The sequence below is a fragment of the Temnothorax nylanderi genome, unplaced genomic scaffold (genome assembly GCF_030848795.1).
Source record: "Temnothorax nylanderi isolate EJ_2023f unplaced genomic scaffold, tnyl_v1.0 TNYL_tig0004_pilon, whole genome shotgun sequence".
Classification (NCBI taxonomy): domain Eukaryota; kingdom Metazoa; phylum Arthropoda; class Insecta; order Hymenoptera; family Formicidae; genus Temnothorax; species Temnothorax nylanderi.
In genome coordinates, this window is record NW_027249066.1 from 654,796 (window position 1) to 668,210 (window position 13,415).

The 13,415-nt window shown below is 33.0% G+C and overlaps 1 protein-coding gene across 1 annotated transcript; it reads right to left on the minus strand.

Moving 5' to 3' along the window:
* Positions 1–7,342: 7,342 nt before the first annotated feature.
* On the minus strand, positions 7,343–12,583 carry LOC139773225 (uncharacterized). Its single transcript, XM_071707513.1, has 7 exons — positions 12,423–12,583; positions 10,307–10,490; positions 9,428–9,810; positions 9,043–9,117; positions 8,198–8,411; positions 7,891–8,126; positions 7,343–7,771 (listed from the first exon to the last, which is right to left on the minus strand). The coding sequence occupies exons 1-7, from the start codon at positions 12,522–12,524 to the stop codon at positions 7,715–7,717; spliced, it is 1,251 nt and encodes a 416-aa protein (XP_071563614.1). The 5' UTR covers positions 12,525–12,583; the 3' UTR covers positions 7,343–7,714.
* Positions 12,584–13,415: the final 832 nt, after the last annotated feature.

Here is a 13,415-nt window from a genome sequence, read left to right on the forward strand (position 1 = left end):
TTCAAATATTATATTTAGTCGAGAGATCATTTTTTTTTTATAATGCTTAAGGCTTCTGTCTACTCGCCGCTTCTATCCTTGTTTGATGACGTTAGAAGCGAGAAATTGCATGCCAAAAATTCTTGCGGTTTTACGTTAAGATAAAAAGATATATCCATAAAACGCGCGCGCAATTGTAATTTTAGAACAATTGTAAAATATACCGAACACTTTCCTTTGGCTTTAATAATCAATAAATAGCTGTAAAATAATAAAAAATAAAAGAAGACAGATTAAAAAGATAGATTGCTTGTCACGTTAAGTTCACGGTTATTTAGTGATTATTAAAACGTCCTTACGCGACAATACCAGCTTGACATCGATGTAATACGGAACTTATTACGATACAAATTTCCTGAGAATTTTGTTGCATCTCAGTAATTGAATTATTAATTCGTCGCATTAAATCCCTATAAGTAAAAGTCAAGAGACATTAAACCTCGGTGATTTCGGAGATCAGAAGACCGTTGTTGTTACCTATATTTCATGTTCCGTTTCAATATTTGTTTATAACTTTGTAATAAAGCATTTTTAGCCAAACTTCATATAACATTTTCTTCTTATTATTACTTGTAGAATATGCTCCCGCAGTTTGTCGGGTAAAACCCGGGACACGTAGATAAGAAATAAGTCATGTTCAGAAAATTTTCGTAATTTAGCAAAAGCTATATTGCAACATTACAGCAATTTTTTCCAAGCGATATAACTAAGGTCACATACTTCGCAATTTTCCTACGACGCAAATAGTTACCTTTTGTACGTATAATGATGCCTAAAATGCCGCGATAAAATTGTACCTACTGCCCGAACCATGCAAATGTGTGAATTGGCACGTGCAGTGCCACTGTGTTGTATATTATCCTAGTTCTCTCAAAAATTATTTTATCGCAGATTAGATGTGATGGACTAAAATGTCAAAAAGATAGGAGTGAAAAAGGATAGAATTAATTTTTTTCAAGCCATTTAAAGTATATGCGGTTTATACTTTATATCCACATATTTTTTACAGTATAGATATTATAAAAATAATTTATCTTAACTTTCTATGTATCTATGTGCCTATCTGTACATCTATGCGCATATACATGGCGTAAAGATGTTCTTCAGTCTTCACATTCCATATTCATAATTGTTATGTTCACAATATATTACATACAGGATTTTATTTTTACCGTTTTATGATTCTGTCATTTTTCTCGGACATCTGTTTATGTTAAACGATGTTCTTAATGATTACAAAACTATAGTCAATTTATTAAATATAAGAATTATTTAATGCATTGTGCGCGCGCTTTGGCGCGCGCGCACGCACACACACAACACACACACACACACACACACACACACACACACACACACACACACACGATAAAGATAATTCAACTAATGATAACTCATCTCAGCGGGACCAAATAACGAGTATTAATTCTTATACATATACTTAAGATGTAGCTGTGAAGACGTTTATTGTTTTTCTATGATATAAATGTATTTTCTACAATTAAACAATTGCATATAAATATGAGATAAAGCTATTAATGAATACCAACTAGAGCAGACAATAACTACGAACATATAATACAATAAAACGTTTTTTCTCCATACATGCTTCGGGCTTTTTCTCCATACATGCTTCTTTTTAAAATATTTTTTTGTATTTTGATAATATGTGTAATCTATTATTTTGCTTAATTTACCTATATTTATATTTACTCTTTACTTATTAGGTGTTTTGTGCTGTTTGTCGCTTTTATTCTCCATTTTAAGATGATAATTCATTTGAGACGGACTTATCCGTGCCTTCCATTTGGAACAGTGCTTGTAATACTAAGTTAATTAAAGAGAAGGTAGAAAATAGAATTAAGAGAAGTTTATTAGTTGTCAATTTAGCTACCATCAGTATCATGCACAAATTTAATCCAGGTTGTTAAATACATATAATAGGTACGTCTTAAAAATTTTTCTTTTAGACATGCGTGCTTGGGTAGTAAATTTTCTAATAAACTTGCGTGATCTGACATTAGCGCTCTGTAGATTAAATATCTACAATTGTTTATATCTTTAGTATTATATTTTCCGTTGCTGTTAAAAGATTTTTAACTTGTTAGCATCTGAAAGTATTAAGTTTCTGCAAAATTGCGTGATCTGACATTAGCGCTCTGTAGATTAAATATCTACAATTGTTTATATCTTTAGTATTATATTTTCCGTTGCTGTTAAAAGATTTTTAACTTGTTAGCATCTGAAAGTATTAAGTTTCTGCAAAATGGTATTTCTTCACTTCGAGTAAGACCAACTTGCGAGTGAAATACTTCCAGAGAAATATTTTTTCTTGCGCTTGATTCGATAAGTATAAGTCGTATTTTATTGTTTCTTGAAAATTATACGATAAAGTTATTGCTATTAAACGCTTAATAAAAGTCACTTTTTTATTGCTAATAAATACTTCCACATACGTACATCTATATATATACCTACGTTCTTTGAAAGTTTTAGAATTTGATTTTTTTTATGGCTTTTAATGAGCAAACTTTTGTGCAATGTTTACACATATTTTAAATTTACATAAATTATCTCGCATCACTGGCGATTTACAAAATTGTTTATTACATAAATTATGTTGAGTACTTATAGGTATTGCTTTATGCTCATTATATTGGAGCCCAACGATCCGTGCTTCTAATTCATGTTTGCATTACTCCTTGTTATAGAGATTATTGTTATTTTTTTTAACTGTTCACGAATAACGTTTCGTATATATGTTCCGTAATATTATGTAGTAGATTTTATATTCTAAAGAATCTCTAAAGTATTTAAAATAATATACATATACGTTAAGTTCTTTTTTATCCAAAATTTAGACCGAGCTAACGTTCTGTTCATAAAGATTAATTATAAAAAATGTACATACTTATACTTTTGTTTTCTTAATTATCTAATCTTAATTATAGATAATAATCGATTCAGAAATAATCGAGTTATTTCAAATAATTTCTAATTAGTTTACGGGGGAACCGATAAATCGTTTATTGATATAAATTGAGCTATTTGTTTGTCGCTACATTTTTCTGCATTTGTGCGTTAATAATACTATTTCTAAGTATTAATAGTAAAGAAATATTATACATTTTATTTTGTTAATGTTATTAAAGTTGTCTTTTATATACCCACATTTATGTATACATGACAATATAATTTCTTTCAGTTGCGTATTTACATATACGTGAGCTTTCTTATATTCGCTGCATAATATTAAGCTGTTTGGTAATAATTGCCACGTACATAGATAAGAAATGAGTCATGTTTAGAAAATTGCCGTAATTTAGTAGAAACTATTGCAACATGCGCTTTTTAAGATAATATAACTAAAGTCACGGTTGTATTACTTTAAAAACCGTTTCGCAATATCTCCTGATAGCGCGTACGGTATCGCTAACCATTAGCATACCATAATAACCATGTCTCGATTATCGTAATAACACTATTCTTTTCGAACTTGAACTAAATCATGCAAGATAATGCGTGAAGTGCACGTACAGTGCCATTGAATTGTGTATATGTACTTCTTTTATACATTACTTTAATATATACATATGTTAAATGTAACAATCCAAAAATGTAATAAAGAAAATAAAGCTAATAAAATTTATTTGTTTCGAGGTTATATTCACACATTTTTTCAAGTAGAGATATTAGAATACAATAGAAATAAAAATAAAAACAATTTATTTTAGCTTAATTATTATGTGCATGGACGCACATGTGCACGTACGTATGTGTATATGAGCAGCATAAAAAGAGTACTTAAGACTTAAGCATATTGACGTTGTTCGTTCACGTTTTATTTACCTATGTTAGAATTTGCATTTTAATTTCGCCGGTTTATGATTCCTGCCATTCTTTTCTCGGATACCTCTTTATAACTAACGTATTCTTGCTAATTATGCAACTAACATTAGATTAATAAATATTATTATACTCTCTCAATATCGTACGATAAAGATAATTTAATTGATGGTAACTCATTTCAGTAAATAATGACTATACATCTACTTTTAAGATACAGTTGTGAAGATACGTTTATTGTTTTTTGTGATATAAATATACTTGTTGTAACTAAACGATTACATGTAAATATCGCAATCAATCTCACATATTGCATAAGCATAAGAATAATGTGTAATAATCTTTTTATAGCTATAGGTAAACCTCGTCGTTTCTCTTATTTGAGAAGTCATAATATAAATAAGAAAGCATTTAATTTTAGATTATTTTAATGTTAGAACAATATAATCTGTCATTTAAAAAATATTAAAGTATAAAGAACTTATTATATACATCGACTGTATATTTTAGACTTGTGTGACGTAATTCATGCTGAATCCAAAGAACTTACATTTACCGATCGTAAGACCATTGTAAGAAAAAAAGGAATAACATATTATTATAATACTACAGAAATGGTACCTAATAACAAGTTTAATTATTATGTGAAGAAGATAATTATCCGTCATGTCTTGAGCAACCATTGGGCCACGAGACGTAATTTGTTCGCTATTTTTTTTATTAAGATATATTGTTAAATTCTCCGTCATCATTTACGTCGACCTTTATATTACCTAAGTCTTTATCGATGCTTTCATTTTCCGTGCTATTCATCTTTATTGGTTCTTGAGCGGTCGGGGAGGAATCTCTTGTAATATTTATCTTTTTCATGTTTTTCATATTACCTTCTCCACTTTTAATGGCTTTCCGCTATCACGTCCTTGTTCTACAGATTTATCCAGTGTTATGTTATTATTAGTCATCGTTCCCCCCCCCTAATTTTTTATTTGATTTTTATTAGTTTTTACGGAAGTATCTTCTTTCTGCGAAGTTACTACATTTTTATCTTGGCCTGTCGAATCATCTTTGCCGATAAGATGTTCTTTATTTCCTTTTTTATTCTTTTCTCTTTCTGCTACAGTATTTTCTACATTTTCTATCTCCTTCCTTGTTTTATTACCAGATTTTTTTCTCGTCTTTCTCATTTTGTTCTTTAATTGTAAAATCTGCTTTTTCGCTTGATTTTTTATCATTATCTTTAAATATATTATCTTTCTCGTTATCTTGCTTTTTCTTATCTTTTTCATTTCTTTTGTTCACTTCGTTTCTTCCATCGACATCAGTATTTTTGTGATCAACACTTCTTTCTTCGCTTACTAATTTACTTCTATCTTTTTCTGCATTTTTACCATTTATTTGTTTACTGTGCGATCCTTGCTTGTCTTCTTTTGTGTCATCTTATTTCCAAATTTCTTTGTATCTTTCACTTTATTATCATCTTTCTTATTTTCTGATTTCCTCTTTTCTTCTTTATCTTTGCCTTATATTTTGTCGAACGGTTTTTCTTTACTTTTCTTTTCATCAGTTTCTTTTACAGTGCTGGGCTCTTTTCCTATTTCATTTTTATCATTTATTTCACTACGTTTCAATAAGTCGTCACTACTCTTTATATAATTTTTTTCTTTACTATCTAATTGTTTATTATCTTCTTTTTAATCTATTATTTTCTTTTTAAGCTCTTTTTTACCATTATTTTCGTTAGTTATATTTTTATGTTCTTCCGATGCACTGTCTATTTTTTCAGTACTTGGATTTTCCACATTATTTTTCTTGCTTTCTTCGTCTTGTGATTCTTTACCAGTGATTTTTTTTAATTATGAGTTACTTTTTTTCATTCTTTTCCGTTTTCAAAACGCTCAGAACATCCGTTTCATTGTACGTCGACGCAATTATTGTTGATCCATTTTTTATTTTTATTATTTGTCCGTTTTACGTTGTAAGATTTCTTGATGCCTTTATTATTATTATGGGGAAAGATAAAACTGGTATTATGACCGATACCCCTTTAATGCTGTCAACTCCCGTTACAGTCTCAACGATTTGATCTAATATTGCAATTTTCGAAAGTTGTTCTATAACAGCCTAAATAATTAAAGAGATAGGAATTGATAGATAAGTCAATATATATGTTTGTACAAAATGTTTGCTGACAATGCGTATTAAATACACTTACCATCTCCCTTTCGGATCTTAGGCGCGCTAAAGTATCGCTTATTATAAAATTATTAACAAAAACATGATGCGTATTCTCATCGCAATTACGATATGTCTACGCGTTCTACAAGTTGAACGAAAATAAGTGGATCAAGAAAGACGCGAAAATAGAAAACTTTTTTAGAGATCCGCGCAAACATCTAACTTTCTTAACCCTTCGAGGCCACATGGGGTGGCGGCCACCCCAACAAAAATTCAGGGGCCGATATTTTTAAGATAGGCGTTATAATCAGTGTCCCTCCACCCAGGATCTCTAGTTGGGTCCCTTTCTCGAAGATCCGTGCAGTAGAAAGGCTTTAAGCCATGTCAGTTACGTTTGGTAAACGTTTGAAAATTATTATAGAGGTGGTGACCACCCCAGTGTAGCCTCGGTGTATATTCCTTATTGCGACTAAAAATTACAATATTTTTGTTCATCGAGCACATTTCGGGTTCTGCACTATATATATTTTTGAACAACACCCTTAAGATGTTTCATAAATTTTTACGTGCATTAATTGGAATTATGAGACTTCGAATCCGTCTGGGGTGGCGACCACCCCAGTGTGGTCGGGGCGTATTAAAAAAAGAGGTGTGGCCTCGAAGGGTTAAGCGTGATCACATACAAACTGGCTTTTATTGAGAGAAGAATAAACGCTAATTAGAAACATATTATTACTGTCTTCTTTCGTTTATGTCTTCTGTAATGATTTTACCTTTTGTTTTTTAATTGTCCTATTTAAATAAAATAACGCGCTTAATATGGCTAATAACCAGCATTTGATAATGATTATATTTGTGACTGTATACAAACGCTGAACGACAATCAGAAATAATTTTTTCCATTCTTGGCAGCGCGTTGAAATATTCTTGGATCGTTTATCATAATGTTTTCGCTATTTATATTATTAAATAAAGGATTAATATGCATTTCGAATAGTTCGAACAAGTAATCTATATATATAAAGACAAATGTCCTGACTGACTGACTGACTGACTGACTCATCAACGCCCAGCCCGAAACCCTGAACCTAGGAACATGAAATTCGGGTAGTGTATTCCTCTCATGACGTAAGCACCCACTAAGAAGGGATTTTTAGAAATCCGACTCCTAACGGGATAAAAAGGGGTAAAACGTGTTTCACGGATACCGTAGCGAACGGGTGTATCAAGCTAGTATAACATATAAGTTATACAACAATAAAATAAAATAAGAAATAATTAATTAATTTTTCCATATAAAACTTTATTAGTATATGCATCTTGTAAATAATTCGCAGACAAAGAAATACTGTAATATATACGCGATCGCCGGTTTGTATAATCTAATCACGTACAAGGAGCCACATAATGGACATAATATGTGTATAGCATTCGTAAGTAGGCAGAACAAACATCTTCTGCCATAAGGGGCTGAATACGCAATAAATGAGTTTGCTAAATATATTCGAAGGACTTCGTAGTCTTCGATCTTCCTATGTGCATTATTATACAATAGTCGATTATATAGTCAATTGTAGTCAATTGTAGTCAATAGTCAATTATAGTATTTTAAACGTGGGTTTATAAGTAGTAACGTGCGCTACGGTGAGAGGTCTTAGCCGACGTTGTTTTTCAGCAGTTGGTTAACAGCAGACAACGTTGAAATTGGGATCTGAAGATGAAATAAAAATCGACTCGTCAAAAGCTATATGTAATTTCTCACACAAGTCGCAACACTTGCGAGATATAAATGGGTTAAATGTCTATATAGAAGCGGAAGCATTGACTTACGTTAAAAATATCATCGAACAGGGAACCGCTGGTGTAAGTTTTTCCTGCGGCAACTACGCCGCCGTCTCCCACTGCGTTGAAGAAAAGTCCGCCGACTACGTCCGAAGGAGAGCTTCGACTATCAGCCGTTACTGTTGGAGCAACGTATACTGTTTTTCTGGGGGCGGTCCAGAATCTTTTTCTAAAGTACCAACGTGGATACGCCGGTTTCGGAACGACTACACTCGGATTATTGTCTGGAAGAGAAAGGATTGCTCACGGAATATGTCAAGTGCAAATGCAGAGAAGCGTAATAATGATTGCTTACCGACTGTTGCAACCGTGTCGACGGTAGCGGTGATTTGGCCTACGCCTTGTGCGGGTGCAGCTGCGGGTGCAGCCGGAACCACGACGGTTTTCACGGCTGGCGCAGCCGGAACCACGACAGTTTTCACGGCTGGCGCTGCCCCAAAGTAAACCGATTTGACCAGGTCCACTTCCGCTGCGGGTGGCATTACTGCGAATTGCACTGCACGTCGTGACTGTCGCAAAAAAGATTTTTCTAATACACAGTAAAAAATAAAACGTAATTTTAACATTTTTTACATGTCCCAGAAAGTCCACTCTAAATAAGTTAAAATGACTCATTCATCATGTGTTACTTGTTGACAAATTAGAAATGTTAATTAATTGATACTATACTTTACATTTATATTTGTTCTTTTGACTTTATTTTTCAAGTTATATTAACACATGATATTAATTATTTTACAGATTTTACTTAAATTATGTGTAATAAGAACATTTAATTTTAGTAAATTTAATTATTTTGTATGTCAAAGTTTACGATTATTTGAAAATTTACGTTTAACTTTTGTTTATGTGTTAAAAGAACGTTTAAGACGTGTTGATTTTTTAAAGTAATTGTGTTAAAAGAACCCAAAATAATATTTAATTTCTAAATGACATATATAAAGTGTTATCACGTTGACATAAATGTAACACATGAAAATGTTAAGAAAAAAATTTACATTGAAATAATAATCAAATCTTGGTGACACAAGAAAATTTTAACATGTGGACCGCTATGTACACACGATTTTTTACTGTGTAGGTTCTCCTTTTTCAAATGTCCGATCAAAATGTTTGCTCGATATACAATCTACTTCTCACCTCCTTATTTTGCGACTCGGCTTTCTCACCTGCGGTCGCGTCAGCTCGTAGCGTCGCGCCAGCTTCAATCACCTTCTGCGTTCGATAGATTTATTTTAAAGACGGTATCCCACGAATATATTTGCAAAGATGATTGTGACGGGTTAAAATATATATCCCAAGAATCCGATATAAAGTTAAATTTACTTATATGACTTATCAGAGCGTATAACTACTAAAACTACGACTATTCTACGGAAGATACGTTAGAAGACTGTCAATGATCTTCCTCGCGTCTCTCAATTTCTCGTTTACGTATCGTATTTGAGACCTAGAAAATCAAAATGCTGTATCCCATATCGCATACAGAATAAAAATCTCTGAGCTATGAAATTGCGATCGAAACCTCTTTCTCCTTCTGCGCCCTCGAACGTATGATTTGTATGTTCGTGCGGCCCTTCGGCGGCTTCGTTCCGATCGCAGCGTCCGCGCTCGCTGACGTGGTTGCCGTTGTTCCCGCAGCACCCGCCGCAGCTGCAGCAGCCGCAGGCGGATTCAAACCAGCTTCATTAGGCATGCTGCCACTTATAATCCCATTGAATCCAGGTTGGTCGAGTCCTCCGCCGAGAAACACGCCCGGTCCTGGACCGCCGCCCGGTGTTGCCCCTGCGTACAAGCCACCCGCAATCGGGTTCGCCGACCGTCCATTGCCACCCAATCGTCCGCCGAGGCCAGCCGCCGCGTCTGGTCCTCCATTGCCGAGTCCAGCGCGAGCATAAAGACCGCCGCCTGAAGTAATTTTTGCTTCTATTTCTGTGGCCTTATTTGATGTTTGCTTAATATTTTTATTTTTTATGCGGAAGTACTGAGATCGTTGATGGATTAATACTAAAGCTTTTGTTAAAGTTTTAGATTTAAGTAAATATAGACAATTCTTGATTCTTTGAGAAAATTTTGACAATATATATCTGTACCTTAGAGGTAAAGAATCGTATCTCTATGTCTTTGTCAAAATAGAGTTTAATACATTTTTCAATACAACAAGAGCTTAAATTGTATAATGGTAAAGTGTCTTATGTCTATTATTATTAGTTCCTAAGACAATGTTTAGAAAAACTTAATAAAACAGGTTGCTACTTTTATTTTATATCTAAAAAAATATATATCATTTCCCTACTTAAAATTTTAAACCTTGTTTTCTCTGAATTCATAATAAAGGGGATATGATTCTTTCTCTCTAAAGTACAGATATGTATATATCTTTCTTACTTTTGCGAATACTTACCAAGACTGCCCTCTTGCCCTAACTGACCGCCTAATCCCGCGCCAGCGTGTGCGCCCCATGGAGTTCCCGCACTCGCATAAAGTCCACCACCCATGCCTCGTAGAAGACCGCCGAGTCCAGCTTCAGCATGATATCCTCCAAAGTTTACTCGGATTCCTCCGTTAGTAAATTGGAGAAATGGAGGCTGCATAAGGTAAAAATCGAAAATTAAATTTATATATTTATCAAAACATTCAAAACTGAAACTTGACATTAGCAAGAGCGAGATCACGTTACATAAATAGAATTAAGCTTCTTGCGAGTTTGCATGAGAGTTTCTTCAATCTTATCTGTGTTCTTGTACGTTCCATATCTAGATTAAAGGTGACAATGAAATTGCAGTTATATTCCCGTCTCTTCTCTACTGCAAGATATAAAAGCCTGACTCTTTCCGAGAGTGTGCATGCGAGTTTCATCAATTGCAGACGTTCCGGATAATTTCGAGACTAGTGACCGTGACCGTTGCGCGATTCAACAATTTCCCTTAATTATTATTATCTTTTTACGCTGGATATTGTGCAAACGGACCCCTGAAAGGGACCCTACGCAAGTTTCGGGGGCCCCAAACGAAAATTTGCTGCCTCGACATTGAGATTCGTGAAGCGTGCATTAACCGAATTTACATTCACTTTCGACGTTGTAAAGATTATTTCAAGGTGGACGAGATATGTTAAAAAAATATAATAACGCGCGAAAACAAACGGATATCAGACTCCTTTCCGAGTAGCGTGGAATGTTTTTAATGCCTGTGGCAGTGATATTATCAGACAAAAAAATTATATTCTCAGCACGCTGAAGATTTACGATAAGCGGAATAATTATACTTGAACTCTGTACTTCCTTTACATTTATTCCTATATTATTAGCGATGTAAACTACATATTACACAAAGCTTGCGGTCTGTATAAGTTATCTCGATTTTTGCCTTTCAATCTTATGAATAAAGAACGCAATTCTGTTTGCTTCCGTAGTTTTTTACAAGTAGTTTTAATCGACTTGACGTATTCTTTTCGTTTTAATAACTAATTGCGATTGTTTTATATAGGTTTTTGGGACAATGTTTCCGTTGTTGTTTGGCAATCGGCTAATTAAACAACATAACAAATAAGTTTTATGCAATCTTTTTATCATTTCCGCGATCCTTTCTCTCTACAAGAGAGTCCGATTATCTAACCAGCTTAAGGTGTAACGTTTCCCCTCGAAGGAACTGACTAACATGGAATCGGTTCTTCTGGAACAAGGCATCAATCCGTTTTTTTTGCAAGTGTAATAACTGTTCGTGATGACGTAAACGATACAGTGAATACGCAGAATCGGGATCACGCTCGCAATTATCGGTTCGTAATTATAATAAGTCGATTGATTCAGAATGTACCTAGTATTGATATGCGTCATGATATAGGTGTTTCGCATAAACATATGACATTGTAAAATTATCATTACTTTGCACTGAACACATGAAAATATTTATGTTAATTGAACATTGAGTGGATCGTTATTTATGATTTTTGAAATGTGGTATTTTATCTCTTGTCCATTAATAACGCATGCATATTTTACGTAATTGACTGGTTCGGATGCAGGGAATATATGCTCACATTTAGTTTCTCGTTTCATCATCAGTGGCAAGAAACGCGTAATAATGCCTTTCTCGTCCCATTCTATATGTTGCTCTAGCATTTTCGTAACACAGTTTTTCATATAATTTCGCAATTGTGAGCGCCAAATCGCACTTTGATTTAGCTCCTTGTACTGTTTTATTTTCAGACAAAGGTGATTTAACTTTAATTTAGCTTTATACTTTAACATAAGATAATATAAACTTATATATCTTAGTATAAGATAAACTTGATTTAGCGTTTCAATATAATATTTTTGTATAAGATGAATAATACGTTATTTTAATAAATAATAATATTTGTGCATTAACAATGTTAATAAATTATATTATAAGTTACTCCCTTCAATAGATGAGACTTCAATAGATGAGAAGTCAATTCTTATATATTAGAGAAAATTAATAAACTTCGTGAATGGTAACAACAACGATGTAACAAAACAAAAATGTTCTACTCACTGAATCGGGCTTTTCTTGAGCTGTATCATCCTTCTGTGGCATTCCATTTACCAAAGTTATAAAAATGATAAGTAAGTAGTTGGCTACCACACGGAACGACATCTTCAGGTTTACTGACGGAGGATCGAGGCCGGTAGGTAGGTAGGCAGTGATTTCTCAGTCTCACCGGAGAATATTTCTTAGTCACCTGTGTTACTGGAAGGGATAAGCACGACGAGATCCGCATTCGTTCGGTGAACTGCGGATTCACATACGGTACAATATAAAAATGGCACAAAGTTCAAATAATTTATTCCGTAAACGTTTAAGATGACTAATGTAACGTGAACGTTCAAAATGAATAATGTAATGAGTTTTTTTATATAAGTAAATTGGAGGAAATAGTTGTTTGAACAAATATTCTTGTGTATCCAGAATAGAAGATATTGTTTGACATTAAAAGAGTATAGTTTTATTTCAAAATAGTTTTTCTTTCTCGTCATTTTTGCATTGAAACTTTCAGGCGTTCGCTTATCATTCAAGAATGTTTTAATTTAGACGTAATTTAGACGTAATCTACATTTAGAACGTAATTTATGAAGGTTTGTTTTATGGTATATTTCGTTTTTATACCTTAGTTTGTTTTATCGTACGTTTCGTTTTTACCTAAGAAAATATGCTTTTGTCTTTGTTTGAATACGATACCGGAAATTAGAGTCGCTATTACGATGCAGAACTTAAGCAAACGTTTTAATAATTAATCTATTAAATCGTATTAAAATGAACGACAATGAAAACGGTTATTTATTTTCGACAGTCTTCGCATATTACAACTTGAATTGGCTGTATTAATACTAACAGTAATTAACACTAACAGTATATCAAATAGAAAATTAACAGTATAATAAACATTAGAATAGCAAAAATAAAATCAAAACATTTTAACAAATTTAACATCAAACTTTATTAGGTAAAACGTTTAGTTAAAAGAATTATTTGTAATTAGATTTATTT